The sequence below is a fragment of the Takifugu rubripes genome, chromosome 5 (genome assembly GCF_901000725.2).
Source record: "Takifugu rubripes chromosome 5, fTakRub1.2, whole genome shotgun sequence".
In the NCBI taxonomy this organism is placed as follows: Eukaryota; Metazoa; Chordata; class Actinopteri; order Tetraodontiformes; family Tetraodontidae; genus Takifugu; species Takifugu rubripes.
The window spans coordinates 6,403,854-6,430,395 of NC_042289.1; the positions used below are offsets into that span (position 1 = coordinate 6,403,854).

At 45.6% G+C, this 26,542-nt stretch overlaps 1 protein-coding gene across 1 annotated transcript in view; it reads left to right on the forward strand.

Annotated features, from left to right (window-relative positions):
• elfn2b (extracellular leucine-rich repeat and fibronectin type III domain containing 2b) overlaps positions 1–26,542 on the forward strand; it is a 39,698-nt gene that overhangs the window by 8,716 nt on the left and 4,440 nt on the right. Inside the window, exons 2-3 of the mRNA XM_029836907.1 lie at positions 8,010–8,087; positions 25,839–26,482. Coding sequence (XP_029692767.1) covers positions 26,141–26,482 — 342 coding nt within the window. The 5' untranslated portion in view covers positions 8,010–8,087; positions 25,839–26,140. The remainder of the gene's footprint in view (positions 1–8,009; positions 8,088–25,838; positions 26,483–26,542) is intronic.

Here is a 26,542-nt window from a genome sequence, read left to right on the forward strand (position 1 = left end):
TCAGCGTAGAAATGAATGAATAAGCCAACTAGAAAGTTCTTCATCTGAATTGTTGAGGTATTCTCTTGGAATAATGCGAGGCAGGACAGTATAAAGCATTTTGTTCCAGCATTTTGTATCAGTATCATTAGTATCATCACTTCTTTTGCAGATAATCTCTGCCCTTATTTGGCAGCATATGTCAGCTCAGATATCTAATACCGACACTTTTATTAGTTTTTAAAGCTCAATGATGATGGAACTGTCTCATTTTTACCTTTGTTTTGGTGAACTATCCCCTTAAATGTAGGAAGGAATGTAAACAGTTTCGGTTTCAGAGCTGAATATCGATTTTTTCTTTTCAGGCGGGGAAATTGGCCAACTTCCATTGATGGCTGCCGCAAACACACGCAGCGGGATTTTAATAACGCCCGTCTGAAAGTGGGCCGCCGTTTCTTTCTGTTACGCAACTGATTTAGCTGCAACAAATATTCATTATGGTTTTGATCTATGGCAGGCTTTTAGAGACGCGAGTGGGGATTATTACTGTTTTTATTCTCCGCTCTTTCTCCAGTAAGCACCAGAAAGGAGCGACAGATTGAGATTTGCTCAAAGATTAATTTTTATCGTGACTTTATTTATACTGCATCTGTTACGGTCAAGCTTGCCTCCAGGTGCTTTACAGCCTGACGTCCGGGCGAGCAACAGGGAGAAACCTTGAGCAGGAGAGTGATGGGGGGGCGGTGAGGGTTTGGGAGATCTACTGTACGTCCTGTATGCAATGTGCATGTGTCATGGTTTGTCGTCCTCGAGCTAAATCAGACTCTCAGAAGCTTGAAAACGGTTTGAATTTCAAAAGGAAACGAAGGAAATTCAGAACAATCGCAGACAGTTTCCATGATCTGATGAAGCTCCAGACTAGAAGAATGTTCTAGGACCTCAGAGCCGCTTCAGCAACACTGTAGTGCTCTCCGTAGTTCTCCTGGTGGACCTCAGCACACACTGTGGACGCGGGTGCTGTTCAGCTAACTGCCCCTCCTGTCGGACCTTCTGCAGCTGGCGTGAAAACTGAATGAGCGAGACACATGGCGGCTCCCTAGAATGTCTGATTCACGCCGGCTGGAGCCTTCGGCATCGCGGTCTGACAAGCGGCGGCCAGACTTCCTCTCCGTGGCTCTCAGCTGACCTACCTGCCTCCCCGATTCAGCTCTTGACTCCCACACCTGCTCTGCTCACATTGGAAACCTTTTGTTGGCTGCCTGGTTCTCTCCCCTCCTGGGACGTTTATGAGGACGTTTCAGGGGCGTCTTCTGCCCGGCTGGGTGAAGCGCACGCCTGTTTTATCACCTGCTCGCGTTTGCAGCTGCATTTGCACGTGCTCATTGCAGCGCACGCAGGGAATTTTCTGAATGACCACCGCGCTCCTGGTTGATATTATTTACTGGTGTGTAAAGGAGAGTTCCCCGCTGAGACGGGAGGACGCCACGGCTGCACGCACGCGCGCACGCCCAGAGCTGTTCCGAGCATAAGCAGGCGTCTTCCACCGCTATCTTCTCAACATCATAAACAGGGAGCTGAACCGCGGCCACAGCGCAATTCCACAGATCAGCAAATGTCATAAAAACATCTTTGGGGTGAGACGATAAACGGTTATGAATCTGGAGAAGCAAAGGTCGCTGATTTATTACCATTTTAATGATGTCTTTATTAGCCACTCTTAGCTTCCAGCTACTGCCATTAATGGAGTCGGTGTCCATTTGTGGTCGCGTTAACTGGGGAGGCTTCAAAGGAGAGTTTGGGGGGTTAAGACTTGGTTTTAAGGTTCAGGTTAGAATTGGGTTGAGGGTAAGTTTAGGGTTAGGGGGTTAGTTTTGTTGGATAGGGTTTGAGCAGTACATTATTTTTAGGTAATAATATTTGAAAGATAATAATCTATGAGGTTTAGGAGAAGAGAAAGTTGTGGAGACAGAAGGAAATATAAAGCTCAGACTCTATGAAATTCCTGTGCCTTCAGCGTCAGGGACTCTGACTGGACCGGCCACCGCCCAGAGTTCATCCGTCATCGAGCTGTTTCAAGTCCTGCCTGTTCGATAAAGACAAGTCAAGTGAGAGGGAATGAAGAATTCGAGTGTTTTGATCCAAGAGCGTGCACAGATCCTTTCAGAGGCAGGATGTTTGGGTCTCCCGCGTTAAAGGTCAGAAGGTGAGAATGGTCACCCTTTTCCTCCGTGGAATTTAAATAATCCCAGGAAATTGAATCCAAATGGGAAATGTGGGTGTTTGTTTTTGACATCTTGACTGAAGCGATTCATTTTATCCTGCTCGATAGAACCACAATTAATAAATTCCTCCAAAGATGCTCAAAAACACTTGGGGGACCCTTAAAGTCTGTTTGAGCTCAGTTGAACACCTGCGCGCTTGTGTTTGTATAAATGTTTGGTTTGGGCCTGCGGGGTGCATGAAAAACATGTTTTATGCATGCCCCCCCCACTCCGCCTTGAACGGGGAGGAACAGCTTGAGTGTGTATGATTCGGCGTGTAGTCGAGTGCGTATTCAGACATGATCGAATGTTCAGCTGGTCGCTGCCCGAAGGAGGGGCAGATCATCCCAGCACTACTTTTGAAAATAAGATGTCACTCTTTGTTCACTTAAGGGCAGCTGACCAGACTCTCTGTAATTGATTTAGTGTGTGTGTATGTGTGTGTGTGTGGGGGGGGGGACTGTAAAGGCGGCCTGGTGTGTCAGCTTCCCTGACAGTTATTCGCAGAAATTATGCACAGATCAGCAGTGTGTTGTGTGCTGAGGGGCTGCTGTGACAGGTGTCCCACTCCGCAGCGGCAGCGGGAGGAGAGGTACCATCTCATTATACCGCACATGATACGGCGCTGGACCGAGCCATCTGTCACCCCGCACGGTTCTGACGGATCGCCTGCCAGTGCTGACACGCTGTCTGACATCCCGCCCAACTGCCCGCGCAGTTTACGTGAATCACAGGCAGAACGAGACGAGGGGAAGCAGAAACCAAGGAAAGTGCAGGAAAAATTGCAGCTGATTTGGAGTTTACAGGGAGTCGAGTAAGATTTGGTGGCACCTAGCTGCCGAAATGTGCACTGCAAGACTAAAACTCCACGATTGAGCGATTCTGTGGGTTGGTTGTGTAGCTATAACACTGGAAGCAATGCAGAAAACAATAAATTATGGCTGCAAAAGGAAGCAGCATGTCTATACTTCCTTCCAACACTCAGAAGAACAAATCAATTCTGAACATTTGGTGCACGCTGAGAGCAACTTCCTGCAGAACATCCTGGTAAAGCACAAGCCGCGGAGCCGCTTTGGCTTTTTAATAAGCAGAAAAGACAAAAGCCGACACGCTGAAAACAGGTAGATGCATTTGTCATTGCCATTTTAATGTTTCTTTCATATGCACGCCGCACTTCCCCAGCTTGAGCATCCTCATTAGTGAGCATATTCCTCCAAAATGTCACTTTAACCCGGGTGCGGCGTGCACGTGTGAGCTTTTTGGGTGTGCAGCTTTGCTCTCTGGTGAAAGCATTACTTAGTGTCCACACAGGCGTATATTTTGCCATCTTCCTTGCTCTCATTGCACTTATGTCACTGCTAACACCGTCATTAGCGCTGACAGTTCTTTGCTCACCGACGGCCATTATGTTCGTCCTTTTGTACGCGCAGGTGCGAGCGCCGGGCCGGGATGAACTCAAGGAAATAATTGTTGTAATTATTACATCTCACGCCTCCGACTGTTGAAGGAAATTTGGCTCCTCCCTGAAGAGAGTTCAATTCCTCCACCTTCACGCTGGTTTAGTGACGCTTCTGTCATCGGTGCCGAATGAGGAAAAACGCTTGGATGATGGATGGATGTGGAACATCTGACCTTTAAGCCTTTGACTGCCAGTAATTGCAACAGTCTACGACCGTGTTGACGTCTCCATGTGGTGTCTCTGATGTATTACGCCGTATCGTGACAAATAAGGCAGCAAGGTCACATTGAGGATCTCCAGGGTGAGCCTGGAAAGATGAGGAGCTAAACTGATCCCTGTGCAGATGGGATGACATTTGGTCAAGTGCTTCACGACCGAAGGGAGACTTTCCCTGAAACTGTGCATCAACTTCTAAGATTTTACAATCAAAACTCAATTTAGGGTGAGAGAAATATCTGGAGGCAACTTTTCTTTAAAAATGGAAGTTCAGCATGTTGCCCATTTTTTAAGTGCTTCTTTATAGTGTAATATTGACCGAAACGTACCAATTTAGAGCCAAAGACCACTTCTACAGCGAAATGATTAGCCCCTGGAGGCCGATCAACAGTTATCGATTCTGTTGATGAGGTTAGGAAGTTGAGGCGGGATCTTGGATTCTTCACAGGTTCTGATGCCTGTCTGCTGCAGGATTTATTTGTAGGAGTGCTGTGGGTTGGTTGTGAAGCGGTAATTGGTGCAACACATTTAGAGCCTGGGTTCTTTCCACTTGAGAAGATGAGGTGAGGGACACACCAGCATGTGGAATAAAACCGGTGGCTTCGGCAGCCAAGAATTTCTCTTTGAAATCTTCAGGGGTTATCAGCATTATCAGGATCTGCTTCTGAAAGGTTCCTTTTTGCTGATACAGCTAGCAGCTCCACCGTCTGTTTTGTATTACTCTATCCTTAATCAGTGCTCTGTTATTCTAGTCCTATGTTGTTGTCTGCTGCTCAGCAGTTCCCTAACCATTTGCAACCATTTGAGATAATGGTAATGAGGCTCTTGATCTGGATTTTAATCATCAGCAGGAGCCTGCAGGAACGGTGGCGTTTGATCACGAGTACGACAAGATACTTACAGTTATACCAACAGTTAAGCATTCAGACCCTAGTGCAAAGCAGCCCTGAAAATGATTTAAACACCTGAATTGTTATAGAGATGTAGTTGTGAAACAAGTACCGGTATATGTAATATATGTTTTCATGTTTTCAGTTCATACAATTGCTATGGAGCCACCAAATATCAAATCTTAACTTGTGGGCCTACAAAACAATAATACCAGAGCCAACATGTAGCTACTACGTAGATACTAGGCTAGCTGAGGATTAGACCATCAAAAGCTGGCTTTCAAAAAGCAGATAATACTACAAATTATTATTGATAAGTCTAAGTACCTGTAGAGTGACTTGTTCCATGCATCATAGAAAGGACTCCTTAAGTATTATCAATATGGACGAAGTCATGAAAAGTAAATCAAAAGTGGGGGAAGAAAAAAATGTAGTTGCAGCGGGGGAGAGCATGTCTTTGGACTGTGGGAGGAGGCCGTAGAGGACCCACGTGGCCATAGGGAGCACTTGCAAACGATGTTCAGAATGGTATCCAGAACCTGCGAGAGGGCAGTTAGCTCTGTGCATTTAAGACGCGTCTGTGGAATTCTTACGGTAAAAACAATATATTTAATTTGGTGGAACTGAGCCAAAATGTCCCTGCAGTTGTGTAATCTCAAGCAGGCGACTTTCAGGACAGAGCAACACATAAAGATCGTCAGGGACGGAGAGAGGGACGGTAAAGATGGTTCACTGAAAGGACGGTTGAGATTTTTAATCACCAATCCAACACATTCCACTTGAATTATATTTCTGTAATGGTGTTATTGATCGACGCTGGCACATCGTTAATCCTGTCGTCTGTAACTATGTCCGTGCGTGTGTTTGCGAGAGAAAGTGTGTGAGTCAGCGTTGTCTGGACTCTTGTTTATGTGGTGTCAGGGAACGGCTGAAGGAACGAAGCATTAAATTACCTCGCAGCTTGAGGTTCATCGAAACCCGGTGCAACGCGTTTTCTCGTCATTTCAGAACCACTTGGCGTCGAAGCCCACCGAGACTCCTCCTGAAAACTCCGATGAACGAGGGTTAGCAAAGCAGCTTTCAGATTTGATTACCGTAAAGCTGCTCTTCTCAATTACCCTTTTAATTAGCAAGTGGATTTTGCCCATCTGCACAATCTGATTGCAAATTATTTCGAAATCTGTCAGTCTGCAATTCAATTTTGGCCATGCTGTGATTGCAGATTGTGTATTTCTTGGCATTTAAGGGAAACAGGAAGAGAGAACAGCTCATGCGGCGACATCTTTCATTTGTGTTCTTGAAACACACTCATCACTCGTCTTGTGTTACCCCAAATGAACCCTTTTATTTTTGGCACTATAATTTTTAACATCATGTAATTTTTTATTCTCAGGCTCAACCCCCTCCCCCCCCAACTCTCCTCTCTTTGAAGTGTTAATCCCCAGCCAGCTCTGTTGGCCGATGAAGCCGCAACCCTGACGTAATTATCAGAGCCTTGTGTGCGTCGGCGTCCCGGCGGCAGAAAAAATTGGAAAATAGGACCACGATTTAAAATCTGACGCCTCAGAAGGAGGCGCAACTCAAGGCGGGCGTCTGTAGGACGTAGGAGGTCGATGCCATCGATGGCGCGCTTGCACTTGCGCGCATACACACGCTTTGCCTGAAGCGTCCCCTTGCTCCCAGAAGACAAGCGGAGATGCCAGAGTGGGTGTGAGGAAGCGGACATCAGATTGATTGAAGGCAGAACTGCGGAAGACGAGAGGAGCCCAATCAACGTTAGAGCAGGAAGAAGTGCAAGAGGTCACATTTACCACGTTCCAGCTAATCCATGCAGATTCGCATTTTAGCTGATGATGTCATGTATGCAACAAGCCACACAGTTCAGCACCACAGGGTACAAATCTTCGATCTAGATGCGTCCTCCAGAGCGGGGCGGGCTGAAGCCCCCTGAAATCATTCATTACACCAGGAAGGGTAGCATTGCGGGACCATTCCTCTTTTATAATCCACTGGATATGACAGCTCTAGATGTACCAGACCACACCTGACCGTACCGAGAAGGATATCACAGACTGGGATGATACAGTCAATTGGTTAAATGTTTCTAGCCTGTGGGGGTAGGTATGCTCACTTTACTGTGGGAGAGCAAGGCATCGGCAATAGGCAGCTGATGGGCCAGATATTTGGAGTGGGCGTGGTTGTTGAAGCGAAGGGAAAATGCTGCCTTTCCCACCTGTGCAAAGATTTGCAAAACAATGGGTTGTTCTTATGGACTTTCTTATGAAGTATCAAACTTGAACAAACTTGATCCTTGCGCTTTCAAACACATTTCTCCATTCTTGTGGAGTACGGTAGAGCCTTAAACTTCACATGTTGTGTTATGTAAGCAAACCTGTCCAGCGCTGCCATCTTATCAAAAACCGCTTCCAGAAGTGACGGTGTGCAGAAATGACAGCAGCAGTCGAAGGAGATAAAGGAAAGGAAGAGCAGAGCATTGCTACTTCTGCAGAAATGTTATGCTCCAGTCTGCTAGGGGCATTCCTAATGGCTTTGTTTGATATGTGCATACATACATTGCAGTAGAGTGGAGTAAGAAATACGGTGTTTCTTTCACTGAATATACTGTATATTTTATGAGTCTCTGACATTTCCAGGTCCATGTAGTGAGTGTGTGTATTTGTGTGTACACTTATATCTTGTTCACATTGTCACGGTTGTGGTTTGTTACCTTCCTGGAGTGAGAAGAAAATTGACAGAAATTAATGAAATGAATCAAGTTAAAGATTGTGGGCTAAAGTTCATTGCTCTTGGAACTTTCTTCAGGAGGAAAGTTTTCTTTATGCAAGAAATGTGAGCAAATCTACAAGTTGCGGTGGAATGAGCCGGTTTGTTAATGGCTCCTTTCAATCATCCTGCGACTGTGATGGAGGTCCTACCTGGCTCTCTAGCTCAGCTACATTAATTTGACAACCTCACACTCAGTGGTGAGATGATGGGAGTTTTGTGAGATGAAACCATCAGCAGATTTCCTGTCTCGGACCGAAGCGCTTCGGCAACACAATAAATGACTTGGCAAAATCAGCTGTTTCCATTGAGTGGTACCGGCTCACTTTAGCACTCTTCACGTTCATGTTCTATTGCCTAAAGCTGGGAAGGCCTCCAAAGTAACAGTGTGGTCTCTCTTCTCTTTTCTCTCCTGTCAAGGTACCAAAATCCACCAGGGGAGCCAGACACACTCCCATGCGTTAACTGTTGGACAACGAGGGGACACGACCCAGACAGGTATTTCAGCACCATTTTAAATAATTTTAGCCAGATTCTAAACACTGAATTTGTTGTGTTCATATTCCTTGTTGACTTTATGTTGGTTTTTTTTTGCTTGGTGCTTACACACTGCATCGGGGTGCCGCAGTATCACACTACTTATTCAGCTCACACACCCAAATCCATCTGTCCCGAACACCCCACAGAGGAGACCCAAACCAGGTCACGACGGACCAGTCAGAGCTGAACTGCAGAGCTTTGTGTCCTTGTTTTTGTGGCGCTGCAGTGACCAAGCCTGATTGTGGTGATAGAGGGATGAGATACATACAGCCTTGCATCATGGTGTTGAGTCAGAAGAGTTTCGTTAAGGTCTCTTTCTCTTTAATCTACACTTTATCTGCCGCGTTGATGTTTTGAATGTCCTCCTGTGAAGCTAATTTCCTCTCTTCGCAACCACAACATAGGTTATCTAAAATCAAGCTCCTGTTGGTTAGGGCTCGCTGATGTTGCTCTTATAGTGTTGATTATGCACCCCGTTGAACAGAATTACTGCTCTCATATTTCCATCCACTGACTTGTGCATTCGGCCTATTTTTAACCAGATGATGGAACACGGCGGTGCACTTCCAATTTCTGTTATTTGCCTGAATTATCCCCCGTAGTTGCTAAATCTTAAATAATGCAAGACGCGGCGCAGCTTTATTGACGCACTGGGTAAACAACCCAGCAGTCAGCTCAGTGTACAGTACCAGATTCTGGCAAACGCTCCGGAGAGCGTGCACTTGAACCGTGGACTCATCCCCTCTCTGCTGCATGGGTTTTCTGCCTGTTGCAATTTTAAAACTGCAACGTTGGGATTGACAGAAGAGTTACGGGAGGTTATTACCGGGCCATAATCTGGATGGATTTACTGTACGCATGCCTGTGTCCTGACTAAAGCTAATCACACACGGTGCACACCTATCATCTCGCACACGCTCCCGTGAAAAGAATAAGAAACTGGAGCACCAAATGAGGAGTGGGTCGTCTGAGACCTAGCCCAGTGTTATTTTAAACCCTGGAATCGTGTCAGGGTTATTTGATCTAGTTAGCCTAGAATGAGCACGTCCTGTTTGCTACTTAACATGCTGTGCGTGGATCATGCATGTTAAGTAGCAAATTAAAAATATTATAATACTGTGAAGTGATGTACAAAATCAAAGCAGTGTAAAATTAGATGGCTCTTCTTATTAGCATGGCCCAGCAGGCTTGAAAATTGATCCAGACTTTGGATCTTGGTACTCTATGTACAGTATTTCTGGGTTGTCCCAGTGAGTTATAGTTGTGTATCATCAGCATAAATACATTTGCATATTATCCTCATTCTGACCTTTTACTGGTCCTGCTCAAAGTTTTTTCCTGTGAAAGGGAAGTCTTTCCTGCCACTGTATAGCTGGTTTAGGGGACGGGCTCTGATGCTAACATATACTATACAAATCAAGTTTAATGGGATTGCCTAGTCAAACATTTTTACGGTTGCATGTCACTACCAAAACTAGTAAGTAATTTTGACATTTGGGTGGTGTGACAGGAAAATTGGCGAGGAAACCAGTCAAGGCTACAGGTGGCAAACTGGAGCAGCCCACACCACAGGAAATTAGAAGCTCAACAACTGTGTGACCAGAGAGTTTAACATTTTATTGCATTTTCCCGAGACACCTTTTTTCCTGGTGTTCATTACCGCCCGGGCTTCTGGTCCATCTGTCAGTTTTCATGTTCACTTAAAATGTTCCCGACTTTTGAAGGGCGCGGTGCCTTCAAGGACCCGGTACATGAATGCATCCTTAGCCGACAGTCAAAGCAAAAACACATCCATGCACAAATTGTTCAGGCACAACCTTTGCAGTCACACTGGTGACACAAGCTACGAACCCAGTTGGTGCAGCAGCACTTACCCACGATGCACCCTGCCCAACGAGCCAAACTGGAAGTTAAAATCGCAGCTAAACACAGAGAAACATATGGACTCACACACACTTTGCACGTAAAACTAGTGAAATGCATCTAATAATAAAGATGAGATGTGAAACCGAGGCACACTTGGCTCACGTAATGTGAGTGAGAAGCTGTAATTATTACCATAAAACCATTAAATGAAGCCATTGTTCTCACAGGAGATGGCAGTTCCCTTCCAACAAGCCAGCAGATCCTATATATAGGATCAGAGACCATATGGTGATGAACCCATATTCACAGACAGATGGATAGATAGATATAGACATTGAAGGGTTTTAGTTAAAGAACAATAGGACGGTGTTATGGCAACAGCAGACAAACTCAGTTGCACTCTTTTAAGATTTTGGTGAGAGCGGGAAGCAAACGTGTGAATATCAGGTAAACCACTAATGGCACTTTCTAAAATTTGCATAGCAGCTCAGGAGAGCAGCTGAGGTTATAATGAGGCTGCCTTTTGTTATCGGTTTCCCGGCGTCAACTCAAAAAACAGCTGCTTACTTTCCCCAACATTGTTCTCTGCCACCCCAGCTTATCTCCTCTTCCTCCTCCTCTTCACTTCCTCCTTCGCTTTATCTCTTCCTCTCTTCCTCAGCAGAGCTTGGTGTCTTACGCCACTTAGCCTAATCACAGTTGCACTCTCTCTCTGTCCTACGCTTTTCTTTCCACATTTTTACCTCCCCTTCAACGTCTCCTATTTTGGTGCCCGTTTGATCATCCTTCCGTTCCCTCTGGGCCCCACCCAACAGCAGAAGTCTCATCATCACATGATAATGAACGACAATGAATTTAAACCCATTTTCCCTGCATCTGGATTCGGTTTTGAATGATGAATTAGACAATCACGGTTCAATTTAGAAACCATAAGAACACGTGGCGGCAAGTTAATTTGTATAATCTCTTGGTCGACATGCTCTAAACTATAAACAAAATATGGATTAATGACTCCGGTGACAGTAATGGAACTCCAGCGGTTGTCTTTCCAATACTGTCAGCAAATCAGTGAGCTCCATCTTTGATCAAATGTTCATATTATTTGAAGATCACTTGCAGACATAATCATGTCGGGAACACACAGGCAATATACAGTAGTTGCTAGAAAGCCACCGCTAGCTAGAATATTAACATAGCACCAATCTAACTTGGTTCTGGTGGATTAAAAGCTGACTGTACCTGTAAACATCCCTCCAGCCTTTTCAAGGGGGATAACGTGCTCCGTCAGACCCCAGATAACATCCAGGAACGGTGACAAACATGAGCCCACGGCTGTCCTCCAAACTCCCCTGATCCCAATCCAATTAAGGATTTATGGGAGCCCGGATGGAGCTTTCCCCAAGTCCGAAATAATTGGCTGAAAATGTTCCTTTGTCACGTAGCAGGATTCCGCCGCAGGTCCTCTGTCGATTCACGGTGAGTTACAGTTCAAAGGCCCGCGTGAGTGATATTTATCAGCATCTACTGGTGCGGACTAAAATGACAAGAATTAAATTCCTGTCCCCATCCCGCCCAAAACTGCTCACTCCGCTCTTCAGCCGGCGGGTGTAGTTCGCCGAGTATTTGAGCGAGAGTACCTGGAGAGAGTTTTGTTTGATTAAAGTGGCTTTCACGAGTGGAAACCTCAGGTTGAGCTGCTTGCATCAGACTGAAGGGTCCGCTTTTGAGAGGGAGAATAATGGGTCCCCGGTTCAGAGGGGAGCCCCCACAGTGAGGAGGCAAACGAGACAGTGAAAGGTGAGACAATCAATTTAAGGCACAACTGTGGGCCGGGAGAGCGAGCGTAAGCAGAGCCAGAAAGAGAAATTCCTACTGGTCGTACACGTGTCAACGTTTCCACGTGAAAGATCAAAAATCTTGTCCGAATTTTTCAGGCGAGCTTTCGTATGGAGGAAGTATTTCTGCGCACCAAAGTAATAAATTTCTCACTCTGTGCTGTTGTTATGGGAAAAAAGTCTCAGTGTCAGAGGATGCAGCACGTTCAAACACTAAAGTTCTCTTTTATATAACCTCCCCCACATATATGTATTTTTGGGATGCATTATATGCTGTTGGGTGATGTGAGCAAACAGGCTACGAAGCAGGTTTTGTTTATGCACGTGAACTTGCCCTCCAGGTACCTGGAAGCTAAGATCAAACTTGGGTTTGCACCGGTGTCATCCGGTCTGACGAAAATGAGCGTTTAATGAAGAGAAGAGATATCAGCTGTCGGTCAGCAGAGCCGAAACTCACAGCGGGGAGTTTTATTAAACCTCCAGTAGGAGTAGGAGTGTTGGGTTGGAGAAAAACAAGTTAGCGTGAACAGCAGGCATAAATATGGCACGATTTGTAGCGCTAACTTTGCAGATTTGTTCCCGGGTCAGAGGTAAGCTGAACCTTATCTCCTTATCTAAGTGAAGCTGCAGAACGCTAGTCGTTAGTGCTCAGACTTCTGCAAAATCGTATTGAACTCCGAAAGCATGTAATGCGCAGAGGCGCTTATCTGATACCGACAGAAGGTGAAGCGTCTTCCTCGTGCACTGTTATGTTAGCTCATTGTGCTTTTGGTATTTGTCGTGATAATTGTCTGGGATTCATCAGCTGGACTCGTCCTTTGTGTGCCTAATTAGAGAAAACGGATCATCCCATGCTCGAGCAGGAAGCAGGCGACGCTTTGTGAATGTTCAGATTTTGAAGCGCCCTGTTGCCGATTGCCAGTCCGTCCCACAAACATGTGAATCTGACCGAGCTGTAACGAGCAGCGGGAGCAAAAGCGTGCAGTCGGATGAGATGGCAGAAAACGAAGCCCCAGAACAGAGAGACGGTTCTGAGTGTTTCCCTATTTGACATGCAGAAGGGCGTCTGAGGGCTGAGATCCCGTCACCCTGTCAGGAGGAGTCGTCGGTGGGAATAATGAGAGGTTTCACAGGACTCATGATTAGCACGTGTCAGTTTAAGCGTAAAAACGCAGGCTGGATGGAAAAAATTCAATGTCCGACCGGGATCTGTAGCGCAGCCGGTTCTGAACAGCCTTCTCTGTGCGAGGCAGGCTGCTTGGTGTCCCTCGGGGGCAGACAGGTGCTGCAAGAGCGCTCGCGCACGCAGACGCTCGGCTGCATCACGCCCTCGTTGGACCGCTGCAAACGTCCCGCTCGGAAAAATCCATGATTACCGTCATAGAGTAAGTAGAAACTGGACTCCAGGCAGACAAAACGGGTCGGAAAAGTCTCTCACAGCCTGTCCAGTGAAGAATTTAAGGCGCTCGCTGCACGGCGGACTGCAGGTCACATGAGGTTCGGCGAGCTCGGACATCTGGCTGAGCAGGTAAGCATTACGACTCCACAAATGACTCAGCGAGGGGTAACTGATGATGACAGGCGGCCTCGACGGCACTGCGGAGGATTCCAGGAGCTGCACGCGTCAAGAGACGGGATTCGACTTTCCGCAATTTCCCCGGGCTCTTTGTCCGGCGGCTCATGATTAAAACACGCCGACGTCACGACGCTGCGAGTTCACTCCGGTCAGCGTCCTGCAGCCCCCACCTGTGATGCTCTGGGTGATTTATAGGTGCGAGCCAGAGTGCTGCTGGAGGTGCCTCTAATCAGGTGGGAGCCCACTGGAGGCCTGACACTGAACAATGACCGTGCCCGTGTGTGTTTGCGCGTGAGTCGAAGCTCTCAGGTGATACCTCTGAAGGTTACGCGGTCCCTGAAAGCAGTCCTCTACCAGACACTGATTCAGTCGAGTCAAAATCCAGTCCTTTCGTGTCTTTATTTAGCCAAATTTGATATTTATTCCTCCACACTTTTATCAGACAGTTCTTTTTTTCCACCTGATTTTCTTTTAATCTCTCTATAATCGCAGCTCCCTCTTGTCCTTATCTTCCATCATTATTGTCTTCTCTTCTGTTCCCCCTATCTTTTAAGAAACCCCCCCCCCCAGATACGGCAGCAGAGTTTAGACCCTGAAAAGCTCCTTTTCTGCGCTCAGCCCCTCCCTCGCTGCTCGCATCTTTCCACCCCACCTCCATCCGCATCATCGCCATCTACGCCTCATCTCTTTGTTTTATGTAACCATTGATCTTTCTTTGACTCTTTTGGGGACAGATGCTCTTGAGCTCGAGACAGAAAGTTCTCTCTCCCCGACTTTAATCTATCTCCCGCACGCCCCCCCCCCCTCGTTCTCTCATTTACTGCATCTCACACGTTCCCTATCTCTGAGATTTAACAGGCAAGGGAGAGTTTCGTAACACGATCTGTCACAGCTCGTTCTCTATCTGGTGTCAAGCCTTTTGTTCACATAATCAGCTCCGTTCCTCAGTTCCCATGTCCCCGTTTCTCCACTTTTCTGTGCCTCCGTCACTGCCACAGCCTAATCAATGTGCCTATTTATGTAAACAACTTTAAACCAGATGATTCCTGGCAGAACCGGGTTTCTCTGCACATCATTTATGTTGTCTTTTCACTTGCTTGGGTTGAATGGCGGCACAGTTGTTGGCAAAGCCAGCTGGGGTCTGATGCAGAATGTGGACGATGGATCACGTAGCTGCTCAAACAACAATTAAAATCCCAAATTTAAGCAGAGTTAGGGTCAGAAATTCAGCCTAAATTAAAAGATGCTCCATTCTGATTGGATTAGCAGTCAGGGGTGCTAGTAAAGAGGACGTTAAGCAGGTTAAAGAGCGCAGTAACATGCTGCCTTTGATGGGGTCAGGTCCAATGATGTCACCACATGTCAAATCCCATAGCAACAACCCCACCTGGCTCATCAAAGGTCCAGAATCTGGAACAACGGTAAATTTTCACCATCTGATTCTTCCACCATTGTCAACATTTCCTAAAAATCTGCAAACGTCCACTCCGCCTGTTTTATTGTGATGGCCAGAGTACGACAATATCGCTATGGTGACTGTTAGAACTGCTGGCGTTAATGGGAGCAGCAGTACCAAAGCACCATTTGGATACGAATGTCCCTGATTATGTGCTTATATAAATGCCATCAGTGGCGTCAGCGTTCAAGCCACAGATGACTTCAAATTGAGTCTGTCCTGCAAATGGCAGCCGGTGGATGGAAGATAAACAGGCACGCTTCTTCATCACCGAGCTCACTTTCTTAGCTCGGAGCGGCTTGTGAGTAAAAACGATGAGGCGTCTCTGAAGCCGTCCGTTTGTAATCCCCCCCAACACACACACACACACACCAACACAATCTCACACTCGCGGTTAAACTGTGAGAAACTGCTAAATCTATGTCATACTGTAGCTGTCTGTCTGCTTTTACACGCCGCCCACCTCCAGGGCCTTCTGTGATAATGACACCACGCTAGCAACCAGCGTCGCTCACTGACGGATCATAACAAGTCGACTTGTTCTTAAGTCTGTTGATGCTTTTTATGTAATTTCTTCAAAGTCTCCTTCCCTTCACTTCTCTCTCCTCGCTCACTCTATCCTTTTTTTTTTTTTTTTTGCCAGAGGCCATGCAGTGGCCTAGTTTAACACTGCAGAAGGTTTACTACACAGGCGTCAAACCGAATTAAATAATGATATCAAATCACAGGAGAAGGCAGGTTCAGAATTTTGTGTGGGCGAATATTATTTACGTGTAGCGCAGATGCACGTATCGTTATTATTTATGGTGCAATCACACGCACGCACGGCTGCAGCTGATATGATGTCTTTGGAGGCTTGGAACTGAGCGCACCTGCTACCGTACATGCAGGATGATGCTCGTTACAGTCAGACGCCTTCCCAGTTCCACAGCACCGTTCTGGTGATCCCAGTCGACCTCTTTTTCGAAATGGAACGTCCTCAAGCGTATTTTTACCACTTTCGTAGGGGCGTGTTCACATTTGTCTTTGCTCTCGCCCGGGCACATATGGCTAGGGCGTGCATACAGTGTCTCACATGCTCTCGCGTGTGTTTGATCGATTGTAGGGCTTCGGCTGACCTGAGCCTGGGCCTGCAGGGGACTGCGAGTAAAGTCACCCATCTGGGTCCGTCGCCATGATTATTAACCTTGAGTCTCCGCCTACACTCACGGTTGACTCTCAGTTAATGAAACGAAAGCGTACGTCCTGAAAACGACGGGCCTCCAGCCTCCTCTGAAAGATGTCGATGGGCTGAATGAGCAATAAGCGGTTTGTGGTTAAGTGGTTGGCACCGTCCTTGCAGCAAATTCGGAGTCAGGGCAAGTTCTGTTGTCTTTGGGTTGCTCGGATCACTGCGGAATTACACAGGGTTCAGCTTCTCTCGTTACTTGTGGTTGGTCCAACTCGGCCCAGTGTGTCCCAAATCGGTCCACCTCAGAAGATGACTGACGCTATCGCCTTTGGAGACGCAAAAAACCACAGCGTAATTCTGTCCAGATCCGGTTTCAAGCCTTCTCCTCTCTTTGAAAAAACACGTTACTACCGTGTTTCAGCACCTTCCACCTTCCTCTGAGGGTAAACCATTTCAAACAGCGTGACTTTGCTGGAATCTGGGCTCCGTTTACAGCTTTCTCTGAATTCTGCAGACTAAAGTTAATGTGCTTAAGATTCTGGGGGATTAGTGCTCCCAGCAGAATCCTTGTTGTTGTCGGGATTCTTTTCAGAGCCCCCCTCCACACACACACGCACACACGCACCCACACCCAACCAGAGTAAGTGCTCACCGCTTCTGCATGAAAGTGCACGTCTAAATTACCCAGAAATGAGCGATCAGAGCATCATCTCTTTTTGCTGTGTTTGTACATCTTATTTTAAATGGAACATGAATCGAGGGCTCGGGGGAGCCATTTTCATGAACTGTGTTATGTCTGCTAATAGAAATGAAATATTAGCAACTCTCTGAGGTCTATGTTGTTGTAAAAGCAGGGAATTTGATCGTTTATGTGAATAAAAACCTGCGTAACTTGCGTACGCTAACAGCGGCGCCGCTCCCAGCTGGCATCAGTGCAGTAGTGACTGCTGCAGCAGGTTTACTAGAAGGCCTGGAGCTCTTGTCTCTTTGCCTTAAGATGGCAACAAACTAAAAGATTTTTAAATCCAAACCGAGTTCACGGCCCTGGGAGACCACGGATTTATAACGCGATCCTCCGACAGCATGTGCCATCGCCCACCTGCACGGCAAGACTTGGATGTCAGACCTAGAGCGTATTTCCAGAAGCATTAAATTACCATTTCTGCATTTCACACTTGCACGGTGATTGTTTTTGCTTTTTCTTGGACAGAACATTTAACCTTGTTTTCATTCCTGATTGAGCTGATTGATTAATCCCAGAGTCCTAGGAAGACATGTTGGTTTGATGAGACCTTTTCTTTCTTTGCCTGACAACTGTCCCTATACTGATGGTGCAGTGCAGATTCTTGTACATAATTCAATGGATTGTCACAATGAAAGATTTACCCAGCTGTTCCCTATGCAGCAGTACTATAGATCAGTTAAGAGATCAATTAATAACCAGGACACGTGGGAAAACACCTACCAGGGTGAAACTGATACTCCCCGATTCCATCTGCAGATAGTGGCAATCACCAGAAGGAGATGAGTACGATAGTAAAGCCGTGAACCTGGCTGCTGATTCATCGCCATCATTCTTTAGTCTTCTGCCTGACCCCCCCTCCCCCTCCCCCCATTACTCTTCCCACACATTCATCTAACCTGCTCTCCATTGCTGCAGTGAATCCCTGTCTGGATTTCCATAACATTCTCATCCTTTTTATTAGTCTGCGCCACTCTCTTCCCTCCACTTGAAACTTGTGTCTCTATCTCCCGTTACCCGCTCACATCTAATACGCCGTTGGGTCCTCTGACCCTCCTCAGCAAGAGATAGTGTTTCTGCGCCTTCAGCGCTGGCGCTCTGTTGCTATGACAGCAGCGGTGCAAGTGGGCCGGCTCGGAAGATAATGCATTTGTTTAGAGTGCCAAACGTACAGTTTTGTACTTTGACGCAGTGGAACCTGCGTTTCCATATGTGTGTTATGCTAAATGGTGGACCCCCCCCCCACACCCCCCCGGCTGCCCCTGGCGTGCAGGAAGGCTGGCTTGTGCGTGTAAAAGAACAGCCATTTGCTTGAAGAGAGCGTCTGTCAGAGATCAGCATGAATCCTTTCTATCAGTTTTCTCACAAGGGAAGTAACATTGGGTGTTGGTAAAAAAAAAAAAAGTTCCTTATTTAAAAATAAGGAAACATGTCATGTTGTTGTTGCTAAATAACACAAACTTACCCTTTACTTTAATTGTTTTATGCTACTTTAAACCCTAAATATGGTCAGAACAGTTTTAATCTAATTCTAAAACATGTTATTAAGCCTCCAGTTGAATGTCCTTAAAGTACTGCTATCAAACGATTGCAATTTTTAATGGCATTAATCACAAGGTGGCTGTGGATTAATTTTGATTAATGGTGATTAAATATCATTCATTTTTAATCTTTATTAATTGCGTTTTATTTTGCATGAGCAGACAGACTCCAGAACGAAGGGAGGGCCATTTGTTGCCAGCTGGGTGATGCGTTAGCCGAAGTGCTGGCAGAACCCCCGACTACCATACGCTTTGGGTTAAGACGGAATTCCTAACAGGAAGTGCTTGGTTGAAAGGAAAACTCCTTCCTGCCGAGTGAGCATAATACTTGTGTAATAAGAGGGCCGACATGCTGTTTATGGTCTTCCATCTTTATCTAACTCCACCTGGACAAACTGCCCGAACTGCGTTACCAGAGACGTTCGGAGCCATTTTCCGCTGCAGAGGGGATAATTACGTTAAAATTTTGAATCGGATTAATCAGGATGAGGGCTTTATCCGTGTTAACATGTTCATTTTTGACAGGCCTTGTTTCAAGTTACCGTTTGTATTAAAAAACAAGCTTTTTCAGATTTGATGTTTCCTTCACGTTCAGGTACAGGCGATACCTCCGGTCACGCGATTACCACGATTCACCAAAGTATATGTTGCTTAGGGACTTGATCAGTTCTAAAGATGGATAATGTTGAGCTTTAGCCATTTAATGAATTTCCCTGGCTTTACCACAGGGTCTTCTGGGTTTCCTGGGTGGAAGAAAGTCGATCGGCCGACGGTCGTTTCAGAGAGAAACAGCCGGTAACTGAGAGATGAAAATTAAAAACTGACAGACTGAGGCCCGCAGGTGATGGTTGTTTTGTCCAAAACCTTGTTGCTGGCTTTAATTTTGCCACCCAGACAGATTCAGTCGTGCATCACTTGCGTGTATTAAACCAGTTCTGCTAAAATCTGTCACACTTTTCTCCTGCTCCCTCTAATAGATGTGCTCTGATTCAAGCATCGGTCAGAAAATTGATCTCTTTGAAGCTGAAATTGAATTTTTTTTATTGACATTTCTGACAACAATAATATTTCAGGCAGCAATCATAGATAAGGAAAATGCATTTTCTTTCATCATCCAGTAGATGTGTGAAAGGTGTCTAAAGTTCCATCAACTGGGCTGAAATACGTCCTGACCCACATCTTGCAGCACCCAGTTCCTTAATGTCGCCTTATTGGACCTTCTTTCCAATTAAACATTGTATTTTTTCTGCAACAACTTTGCTTTTTTGATGAGCTTATGCCATGTTTGGGGGGAAGGGCCTTCTATCCCAGCAGGGCAACATGCTTCTCTCCCTCTGGAGGCTCTGGCCCAGGTTGAGATCTGCGACATGTCACTGACCTCAATCACAGCTCCATCCCCTCTGCTGATTGTACTTTATATCATCCAATTTATGCTCTGCCTTGACCTCCCTGGCCTTGTTGTTCTCTGCCATTCTCCAAATCCAAGCCAAGTCACCAGCAGTACGAACCTCTTTCTTTCCACCTGATTAATGTAAATGCTCCTAAGCTTCAAACCTTTCTACAGCTGGGTGGTGTCAAAGCAGGTTTTCTTCACAGGATTCTTTTGCTCCTCCCTCGTTTCGCAGGTTCAAACCCCAGTTTGGCGCTGTGTCACCTGGCCTGGCCAAAATAAAGGCCACTCTGGCATCGGTGGCGCGAGTATTCGTCTGTGGGGGCTGAGGTGATTTGCTCCATTTCGATGCAGAGCTCAGGGTCCTGTTCTGTCATGCTTCGTTGCGTCACCTCCTTCTGTGAGGCGTCCCAGGAAATGGATATGATGTCATGCATGAGCGCTGGCAGATGACACTGTAATTCAAATATAAGTAAACAGCCATAGATGGGGGACAGATGCATGGAAATGTAGGAGAGAAAATCTCAAGGGGTGATGGAAAAGTATGAATTATAGATCAAAGCGGAGCCGTCCCTCCCTCTCTGGGCTTTCCTCGCCGTATCTGCTTATATAACTGCATTTTTACAGTCTTTACCTTCCGTAAATTACCTGGTGTATTTGAGATGATCGGACATCTCATCCCATCTTCCTGCTCCTCCTCGTTTATTCGTGGCTTCTTCAGGATCTCGCAACATACAGGGAAATAAGCAGAATATTATATGGGGAGTCTCCAGCAGCCTGATCTGACAGCTGCTCAGAGATCCCCTCACCACAGGAGAGGAGCACAGTGGCTGAAGGATCTACTCTGTCCATGATGCCGAGAGTAGATGAGGGGAAGTTATACACGAAGCGCTGCACATCATTTGATAAGCCTTAAACCAACTTTCTGCCAATGAACATGTCAGGGCTCCCTAACAGGATGTGAAGGTTGATGGTATCGGAGGCAACCCGGAGATCTATAAGAGGTCCAGAGATAAGATCCTTGTCTGACGTGATTAAGGTCATTTCCAACGCAGATCGATGCTCTCCGTGCTGCTACGCTATGTAGAAAGTGGACCTCGGTCCCATGGTGTCCTGCCAAAACACACAGATGTCCCTCTAGTTTGTTGGGATTCTCTTTCCTCCTTTTGGTTGCCAGTTTTCTATTTCTTTAACAGAGATGCAACGTTTTAGTTTATGTTAGACTTATTATGGAATCAACTAAAGACCTGAGTGCAAAAAGGATTCAGTTGCTTTGACTATCAGACATTAATGGGCCAAATTTTGAAAAGAACATTGTCCAACAGGGGTCAAGGGTCAATTTTGAATTGCTTATTAAATGTGAAATTACCTCTCCAGACTTCCACTGCTATTTTTTTATTTTAATAAAACACCAGTTTTTAACTACTTACTGTTTTTATCTACAAACACCAATTGTATTATTTGGAAACTAAATTAAAGCAGAAGGTCAAAGTAAATAAAAATGATGATAAATGTGCAAATAAAGCTGAGCCAGTATTGAAAAAACATTTGTGGGATTTCAGACAACAATGAAAATGCATCAAATATGGATGAAGATAAGTGACATGGAGGGCTGTGGAAAACCATTTTCAATCCCAAAAAGACCATAAAAATAATAACAAACATTGTTGGTTTGACTGTATTCTTACTGCAGCAGCATTCATTTATATTTGTATGGACACAAATATGGTTCAGAGCAAAAAATAATAGACTTCTTGGAAACCTTCAGAGCTCAGAGCAACAGGGAGGTCATGAAAGTGGAGTGCATGGCAGGAGCTTCGGGGTAGTTTTTGTTGGTGCCTGTCTCCACTAACCGAGTCCCTGCTCCAGGGTACGTACTTAGATCGGCCCCAAAAAAGCTGACTCTGCTTCTTCTCTTGTTTGTAGCATCCACAGCCCTGTACAGGAACACGGCAACCGCCTGTCTTTTATAAGTATCCCAACGCACCACCTGCTGTTTACTTTCTCGTACGAACACACTAATGCGTACACAGATACTGTTTGCAGCGATAGATTGGAATTTTCTTAGATGGTGATACACAGCCTCGGCTCCTTCCCTGTTTGTCACCTCCTCGTTGCTTTCCCTGTTATGATTTTTGCTTTTGGCGGCTCGCCCGGCTGTCATCACGGTCGAAACTGCCGCACGATGGCGATCAGAACCGGCGATGTCGCAGTGGAGACACGACCAACGAGAGGGCCAAGCAAGAGGAAGGTTCCTGTAAAGTTCCTGCTCCCAGTGTTTACCAGAAATACCCAGCAGTGAGAATGGGCCAATTTGTTGCTATAATTTGAACGTATGCTACTTCCGTTTCTCAATTTAAAAATAGTATTTGACAAAGTTCATGGTTGTATTTTAAAAAAGGTATAAAGAGATGACCTTAATCTAGTTATACATTGGAGATTTGGGGCTGATTTATAGACTTGGACAGTTGTAAATTGCTACTCTTAACATATCAGCCTGTTTCCTTTGCTTGTGTATCATGTGTGCCTTAAACGCACTGACACAGCATGTGTACATTTTCGAGTTAAAAGTCCGGGCTTGCACTAAAACCCATCCAAGTAGCAACAAAATACAATTTGCTCAGCAGTGCTTAACAAAGTCTACCGAGCCTTTTAACAGGTTCCCCATAAGGCCAAAATGATCTGTTCCACTTCCACATGCGCCCCGTGGAACTCTCAGGAGAGCTTCATCTGTCTGTAGTTGTGTTTGTCTCATCTCTAAGCCCTGTGTGAAGTGGAGAGGAAAGAGTCTTCTACTCTGCCCCCCCCCCCCCCCAGCACCGCGCGGGAGCTGGCTCGGGCCAACAGCGACTGTAACAGTGGCGGAAAGAGAGATGGGGAGGTGAGAAAGAGACAAGGAGATGAAGGAAATGAAGAAAGGAACAAATATCAAAGTGTGCGGAGAGATTAAAAGGGTTGGGAGACAAAGTGAGAGATTTGAGAACATAGAGGGGGGGATAAAGAGACACCAAAATGTGAGAAGATCATAGGGAGATGCTGAGATTCCCTCGAACTTTGTCAAACAAAACAGGCACAGGCAGCACTTTTAATTTCACCCCCGCAGCTCAAATCAACTCCTCCTCACTTTAGCTAATGTGAGTAATCCTTATTGGATTCCCTAAATACATTTATCAGATTTCCAGGAATTGCCTGGGTTGCCCGCCGCAGCTGAGAGGGACCCTCCGTTCATTTTCTGCTTCTGGCTATCTCTTTCTGCTTGGTGACACCCTGCAATTTTCTGGTTCTTAGCAAGTCCAACATGAACTCAATATAGAGAAATATGTTCAGTCTTTTCCTTGTCCTTTCATTTGATGATTCAGAAATTGTCTGAAGGTACTGAGGACTAAACAGGCATTTCAGAGTACGATACACCCGTGAGCATATGAAAGGTTATCGCGAGTGCTTTTCATTAATTATAATACAATTTACATGATCTTAAACAACTCCCGAGTACACTCAATTATCACCTGAAGGCTTTGATTGCATAATGAGTGTCTGCCTGAGGAGATGAGATGTTAACCACATGCAGATTATGAGCAATGTTGCACTAGTTTTGTTTTAATCCACTTCATTTGACAGGTCAGTTTGGGGGTGGGGGGGTTGTATGAGTAACTCACAGCTGACACAATTCAAAATGACGCCATCGGGTCACGACGCAGTAGCTCGAGCAAATACTTTTACATCAGCGCCAGTGTTGACTGGACTTCACGGGCCGTGGTTTAGATGTTAGAAATGTGCAGATCCTCCAGGACCATCAGTATTCTCTGGAGTTGCAGCGTTGTGCATGCTGGAGCGCGCCAGATACTCTGATTCAATGCGTATGCCGACACGATGGCTCCAGTAACACTGAGCTTAATGGCTACTGTCAATTATAATGTACGTTTCCATGGCAACAGCGGTTGGAATGCCGCTAGCAACCTAGATTTCCTGAGAGGAGTCTGTTTTTGGAAAGTGAGGACATTTTGGCTGGTCCTCACAGTTTCCAAGGCCTCTTCAAAGATTAAGGGTCCCATCTCGTGCCCATCTCTAGTGCAATTTAAAAGCCTGGGGTGAAAAGGTTTTAATTTGTTGAAGTGGCGCCCCCGATTCCCAGCGATGCCCCGCCGCGGCTAGCAGGATGTTCCTATCAGCTGTGTGAAAATCGCACCTTGTGTGCGAGCGAGTTCAGGCACACAGGATATTGGAGAGGTGTGTTGGAGAATGCAGATGAGCTGCCAGTAAGACAGAGAAGAGTCGATCGTGTGTGCGCACAGTTGCTCACGGAACGGCGTTGTGACTCAGGCTGTTTCCCTTTGAGACATATGTTCTGCAGAGCCCATATTTCTAATTATGTAACCGCATCCCTAAATCTGAACACATACGGACCGACCGTGTTTTGTGTCTCCCTCATGCGAACCTTCTGGGTTTTACTATGTGGAGCATCGAATCAGATCACATCTCATGTGGACGGGATGATCCTCCGACGAAGACGTGCAGAGCGACTTCCAGTAGCTGCAGTTCTACAGCGGTGCATCATTGCAGCAGAGACCAGAGCGAATACAGACTTTAATAGGACTCCCTGAAGGGGTGTGTGTTCTGTGTGACATTAACCTATTAAATAACATTGTGGGTTTTTTTTAATGCACCTGTCACTTGTGACAGATAAATATGACAGCGGATGTTGCTTTTTGTGATCTTCCTTACATTGTTTCATAAACAAGTAACATTTGACATTCATTGCTATAATTGCTTTTCCTTCCTTTTATTGATTGGTTTCCTTGTATAGCGGCTCCTAATGATTTTCATTTTTAATTGAAATGGGAATCAACACACATCCTCTTCTAATTTGACTGCAGTTTGCTTAAAGGTTTTGGGCGACTGTCCACAACAACTCTTGGGAGGTAATTATGGAACTGCACTATGTTCCTGGTAGCAGCATAAAATGGCTTAAGAAAAAAATCTACCATGATATTGATTGTCTGGGCAAAGCTGTTAGAATCTTTTACAACTAATGAATTCATGAAATGGTGATTTATGCACGCATTATCTTAATCTAATATCTTTTGTCTAGCTTCTGCCCCATAATAACAATTAGTAGCTTGCATTTTTAACAACAGTTTGTTTTTAAATAAACAATAATCCCCACTTCCTGACATTTAAATAGCCATTTATTCCAATGTATGTCAACGGTGTGGGTTTGTGTGTTTTCTTCTTTTTTTTTCATTTACTTTTGATGATGTGATTTTTACAGTAATTAGTAGGTTAAAAAAGAAACTGGACCCTTTTCTTTTACTGGTACCTTAAGGGAATACAGACTGGAATGAGTTCAGCTCTCTGCTGGAATAAGAAGAGGAATTAGAAAGATGTAAACGCAAATAGCAAATGCTAGATGGTGAAAGTGGATTAAAGTCATAGTGGGCTGCAAAATAAATAGTTCTGTAGGCAGGTATGCATACACAGCATACACAACAGTAAATGGACACAGTGTGACAGTGCACATAGGGTATCAATCAATCTGCGCATGTTTGAGTAATCTGTGTGTAATTATATGTTTGCACCAGCTGCTGAGCCGGCAACGGGACAATATATGACATGATGCAACAGGCAGTTAATCCTCCTCCTTATGTAAACGCTTCACCGCTATTCAAGCGACATGCAGATGGGATAGAGAGAGCTTGGGTTTTGGCAGCCAGTGTCAGAAAAAGGATTGTCGGCGGAGACTGTGTGCTGTCGGCATTTGTATGATTAATGCTGCACTTCCTGCTTTTTAAAAGGCAACCTGTCCTGTAAAGAGCAAAGTGGGTCTGGCAGTGACACACATGGATCAGCAAAATGTCTGCTGACCTTTACAAATGGTAACCTGTTGCAGCAATGTCACATGCTTCAGTTAAGATTCCATACTTATCCGCGGCCGGGGGATGATTTGTGATGCCTGATAAATAGCACACCTTGTTTACTTTTGGGGATAGATGGCACAGACAATGACGTATGTGTTGGTAATACCTGAATAGACTGGAAAGGGACAATATTAAACAATAAGTCTTGTCATGGGTGTCACATCCGTAATTTTGTCTTTGGGTACTGATCGGACTTTCGATTTATCTTCCTCTACAGATCCTCCGTTACTCAAAGGGTCAGTTTAACTGGGTCACGGCTGAGGGACTGCAATGACGAGCTGTGTCACCCCACACTGCACCACTACAGGAAGTGGAACAGGGCTCCCCTGCTGAACAACATGGCAGCCATAAAGCTGACAGGCCTTGTGAAGCCTTCAACCCCTCTCTGAATCTGCCCTCCGCTTTGGCAATCCTTTCACCTAACCTCTGTTGGGTCGCCGTCACGCAGCAAACACATTTTTTATTTCCTTCCTTCCCTTGCTTTACCATTTCTTGCAAATTTATTTATAAATCTCCACCATGCAGCGTTCGGCCACCAACTCTGCTCCATTTTTCCTTATTCTCTCCTCCCTTTTGTTTATCTCACATTTTCCCTACATTGTCAAAGGTGATTGCTGGCTAATTGAGGGGGACAAAGGCTATGTGTGGTTGGCTATCTGCAGTCAGAACCAACCACCATATGAGACTATTCCTCAGCACATCAACAACACGGTCCATGACCTGAGACTAAACGAGAACAAGCTAAAAGTGGTGCTCTTCAGCTCCATGTACCGCTTCACCAACCTGACTGACCTGAACCTCACCAAGAATGAAATCAGCTATATTGAAGATGGAGCCTTTGCAGGACAGGCCAACCTACAGGTAGACACCATTAATTATTATACCTTACTGTTTGTCCAACTTTTATAAAACATTACATTA